The 5,286-nt window shown below is 27.1% G+C and overlaps 1 protein-coding gene across 1 annotated transcript; it reads left to right on the top strand.

Annotated features, from left to right (window-relative positions):
• Nucleotides 1–1,844: 1,844 nt before the first annotated feature.
• On the top strand, nucleotides 1,845–4,197 carry LOC122855508 (mRNA-capping enzyme-like). The gene is made up of 3 exons (XM_044156935.1): nucleotides 1,845–2,950; nucleotides 3,015–3,150; nucleotides 3,232–4,197. Exons 1-3 carry the CDS (start codon nucleotides 2,013–2,015, stop codon nucleotides 3,943–3,945), a joined length of 1,788 nt encoding a protein of 595 aa, XP_044012870.1. The 5' UTR covers nucleotides 1,845–2,012; the 3' UTR covers nucleotides 3,946–4,197.
• The last annotated feature ends 1,089 nt before the right edge of the window (nucleotides 4,198–5,286 follow it).

Genomic DNA, 5,286 nt, shown 5'->3' with positions numbered 1-5,286 from the left:
TCGATAATTTTTCTTAAAGATTATATAATTTTTTTTTTTATGAATTTACAAGTTTTAAAATCGTCGACAGTTGATTTTTATATTTTTTTTTCTTGTCTAAAATAAAGAATAACGAGCGGCCTGTAATTAGAAATATTCTGGGCGGAGTAAGGAGAGAAACTGAAGGAAGCAAAACTTTTGAGATACCGAAAATAACGCATTGGACCATCAGAAAGATATGTATTTTTTTTAAAATATTTTTCGTCATGGGGTAAGCTAGGCGTGGCGTAGACCATCACTATGATCATTTTTGAAAAACTGTAAATGGGTGGATCAATCCATATGGTTTTTTAAAAAATTTTAAATTTATTTGAATTTAGGCTGATTTTTATATCTTGTAAATAAATTCCTTATTTTTTTCTTTAACATATTTAATAGCCTGTCGTATGGTGGTTTTGAACCTATGTTACATTTTTTTTTTTTTTTTTTTTTCTGTCGATTTTGTTTACCTATGCATAATTTATTGCAACGGTGGATATTTTCCCTTGACGGTAGACTCTTATTTATACTTTTTTTTTTATATCGTTATTGAACCTGTTTTGTTTGTTTCTCTTTTCCTTTTTTTTTCAATTAATTTTGAGTCGTTTAGAAATTGATTAACTTACCTAAATGAGCTTGAAGCTGGAGAAATTATTTTTTCATAAATCGTCTATATTGATGCTACGATTTTCATCATGTTTAATTGATTAGAAACAGCTTCAACCTGTTTAGAAAATATAAAAATATAAATGGGTTTGTTAGACGTACTTTATTTTGATTTATTAAACCAAAAAAAAAATTGGTTTAATGAAAAAACAGACAGATACAATGACGTCATGTTTTGATAAATTGTTAATTATTTTACCAGTCAGTTTGTTGATGATGAGGAGTATTTATTTTTACACTTCACTATTATTGTCAAACAATTTAAATTAACTTGAACTTTTTTATAAACGATTGTTATGAAAATTGAAAAATTTTAATTATAATTTACGATAAAACAATTGTTGATTCGACCAGGTCCAGACACAACACACGACGCTGTTCTGTGACAAAAATTAGCTAACGACAATTTTGGCAAGCTATTTTATTGGTAGATGGCTTTTGTTTTATGCCTGCTGTTTTATTGGCTGTTGTTATTTTACCAATTACATAATTGACCAACTAAAATCGAAGGATAATTTCAAATTTGTATCAACAATTCTGTTGGATCAAGAATTTGGCAAAGAGAAAAAGTATTTTTACATGAAAATTGGTAATTAATTTTTGTTTTTTAATTGTTTATTTTATACAATTAATGGATTATTCATGAAGTGTTCTTTTTAATTAAAATAAAATCTAGAATAAAAAGCCATTTTCCCCAGGTTAAATTTGAGCCAATGATTGAACGTAAAAAATGTCTAGTGATACCGCCATACTACCAATCTTAATTTTGAATTTTAAATTTAAAAAAAGAATAAAAGTATTTATAAATTAATATAAACAATATAAATAAAATTATTAAATAATGAAAAAATTTATAAATATAATTAATCATTGTTGAAAAAATACAAAAGAAATAAATTAAAGAATTTTTTTTTTTAACTTTTGATCTTTCAAGGTTGGCAATGATGATTATATGTCAAAAAAAAAAAAATATATGCTGTCGAATGGCTGTCAAATCGCTGTCGACTGAGTGCTACATTGGAGAGTCGAGCCATCCGCTAGGGAAGGAAAAAATTTAAGTTACCGACTAAAACCCATAATGGCGCCTCAAATCCCATAATTCACCGCTAGAGATCCCATAATCGTGCACAGCCGGGTTGGCAACGCTGGGTTCAGGATACAATCTAACCTATTGTGTCAAATCAAAGTCTTGATCCATCTTGACTTTTACTCATCTTCAACAACAGGCAAAATAATTTCTCCAGGTTGATGTAAAATATCTTCAAGTATGATTAACTTGTCATTGAATTAAAAAAGTATAAAAAAATAAAATTTAAAAAAACAAATACATGGGAGCAAAAAAAAAAATAACAAGAACAATGTCAAATCGTAATTCAGGAAAAGGTCCAATACCAGAACGTTGGTTAAATTGTCCAAGAAGAGCAGAACGTCTTATTCACGATAAATTTTTAGCCTTCAAAACACCATTATCACAAGATTTCGATAATGAAGTATCTGAAGCATATCGTTTTAATGTTGATTTTTTATTTAACAGTGTAAAAGAAAATAAATGGAAACTTGGTTTATGGATTGACTTGACAAATACATCACGTTTTTATGACAGAAAAGATGTTGAATCATATGGCTGTCAGTACCTGAAATTACCATGTCGTGGACATGGTGAAACACCAGATGTACAAACAACACGTGCATTTATAGAAAAATGTAAACAATTTATATCACAACATCCATTAGAAATAATTGGTGTACATTGTACACATGGTTTTAATAGAACTGGTTTTTTAATAATAAGTTATTTGGTTGAAAATAAAGATAATAGTCTTGATGCTGCAATGGCAAAATTTTCAGCAGCAAGACCACCAGGTATTTATAAAAATGATTATATTAAAGAATTATATAAACGTTATGAAGAAGGTGAAACACCACCACCACCTCCACCACCAAGACCAGATTGGTGTTTTGAATATGATAATAATGACGATGATGATGATAATGGATTTAATTCTGGTGGTAGTAATTCCCCACCAGCAAAACGTCGTAAAACTGAATTTAGACATAAAAATCCAGTATTTATGAAAGGTGTTCTTGGTGTATCATCAGTATCAGATAGGTCAAAATTATCACATGTACAAAAAAGAGTACAAGATATATGTAAATGGACAAAATCTGGATTTCCAGGCTCACAACCAGTATCAATGGGACATAATAATATAAAATTACTACAGGATATACCTTACAGAGTATCATGGAAAGCTGATGGAACAAGGTAAATTAATTTAAAAAACAAATGATTAGTTATTTTTATTAATAACTTTTATATTTATTTACAGATATATGCTGTTGATACAAGCAAATGGTGAATCATTTTTTATTGATCGTGACAATAGTGTTTTTAAAATAGATGTTATTAAATTTCCACATTACAAAGAAACACATAGGCTACTTTATGATACACTTCTTGATGGGGTAATTATAAATAATTTAAAATTTTATTTATATGATAAACAAAGTAAATATAAATATGGTTTTTTTCTTTTTGTTAATTAGGAAATGGTAATTGATCATGCTGGTGGTAAAGAATATCCTCGTTATCTTGCTTATGATATAATTATGTATGACAATATAGATGTTTCAAAATTAGGCTTTTATCCTGATCGTTATAATATAATAAAATATAAAGTTATGGCTGGTCGTCATAGAGCAATAAGTGAACGTAAATTAATAAGAGAAAAAGAACCATTTTCAATACGTTTAAAAGAATTTTGGCCAGTTATGCAAGCTGATCGTTTATTAAGTGATAAATTTTCACAACAATTAGGACATGAACCAGATGGTCTTATATTTCAACCATCAAAAGAACCATATTGTCCAGGACAATCAGATAAAGTATTAAAATGGAAACCATCATCATTAAATTCAGTTGATTTTAAACTTAAAATTGTTAGGGAAAGTGGTCTGGGTATTGTTCCTAAAAACGTTGGACAATTATTTGTTGGTTCACAAACAGTACCATTTGCACAAATTAAAATTAATAAAACAATTAAAGAACTTGATAATAAAATTATTGAATGTAAATATGAAAATAGAAAATGGGTATTTATACGTGAAAGAACTGATAAATCATTTCCAAATTCATATGATACAGCAATGTCTGTTTGGGAAACTATTAGAGATCCAATTACAACTGAATATTTACTTTATTTTATACGTGAAAAGGATTTGTTGATAATTCTGATCTTATGCCACTACCAGCTAAATTAGAATCAAATAGTTCATCATCAAAATATGTTCATCATAATCAAAGACGATATTGTTTAGTTATTTAATTATCTATTTAATTTAAATTTCTTTTATTTTGTTACAAAAATAATTGATTGTTTTTTCTTCCCCATTTTGCATGGTTCAAATTGACCTAGGTACAAGAAAAAACAAAACGTATACAAACTGTCATTTAAAAAACAAATGTAATTGAGATTTAAATAAAAAAAAAAAGACGTTTACTTTACTATTAAATTGTTGTTGAATTTATTTATTTTTTGTATTTAAATTTTAGCATTAAATATTGTGGTCAACTGTTCATCTACCGGCCTTGGCGAATAACAATCTTGTAATAATTAGTTAATCAAAAAAAGAGAAGATTTTGCAAAAAACAATATTCAATTTTTTTTTTTTTTTTATTATGAACAATATTCAATTTAATTTTTCATCAATATAATGTTATTATTTCACGAGGTCAATTGGATACCGATTTTCATAAGAAACCTATGACTTTTCTGTTGGCGATAACTCATAGAGTTTTTCACTGAAAAATTAGGGTTGTTAATTTACCGGTGTTTTATTTTTTAGAATTTTAACCGTATTTTTTCACCGGTAAAAATCATTTCAACCAAAAAAGGCGGAGTTTACCAGAGCCAATCACCGTTTGCGCGGGTGATTTTAAATCATCGAGCTTGTCGTTAAAAAAAAAGTGAAGGAGCAACATTCAAAAACAAGTTGGAATGAATTACAATAATTAAACTTTTTTTTTTTTAATTTGATTATTCAATCCTTTTTTTTCTTCAGCTATCAATTTTTTGCCACCATCAATTTCATGCTGGAGTAATTTCTCCGCCACCAACCTCATACCGGAGTAATTTCTCTGGAAATGGGCCAAAACAGAGAAATGCCAGAGTAATGCCAGAGTAATATTTCCACCAGGAAGTTAAGAATAATGAAGATATTTTTATTCAAGTTTATACCGTTAGGTAATTTTTTTAAATATTTTATATTGACCTGATAGAAAAAGAATATATAAATAAATAATGAAAAACGAATCAATAATATATAAAACAATGTCAGATAATTTTAAATATTAAATATACAACATTTTTTAAAAATACTTTTATGGACGTTTTAAACAAAGGCTAAGTTACAAAGCAATACGTATGAGGGTAGTTATAATGGTATATTCTTTCAGTTTCGTTACTGTTAGATAACTTTTTAAAATATTTTATATTAACCTTATATAAAAAATAATAAATAAATAATGAAAATCAAAAAGTTATATGAAATATAGAATGATTTTACAATTAGAATTATTTTCATAAAATTCGATCTATTTTT

This window comes from Aphidius gifuensis, linkage group LG4 (genome assembly GCF_014905175.1).
Source record: "Aphidius gifuensis isolate YNYX2018 linkage group LG4, ASM1490517v1, whole genome shotgun sequence".
NCBI classification, from domain to species: domain Eukaryota; kingdom Metazoa; phylum Arthropoda; class Insecta; order Hymenoptera; family Braconidae; genus Aphidius; species Aphidius gifuensis.
This window is presented reverse-complemented; position numbering and strand designations above follow the sequence as displayed.

Coding starts and splice junctions, on each gene's coding strand:
- LOC122855508 (XM_044156935.1), top strand. CDS start 2,013: ATGGGAGCAAAAAAAAAAATAACAAGAACAATGTCAAATCGTAATTCA. Junction 2,951..3,014: donor TGGAAAGCTGATGGAACAAG/GTAAATTAATTT, acceptor ATTTATTTACAG/ATATATGCTGTTGATACAAG. Junction 3,151..3,231: donor ATGATACACTTCTTGATGGG/GTAATTATAAAT, acceptor TTTGTTAATTAG/GAAATGGTAATTGATCATGC.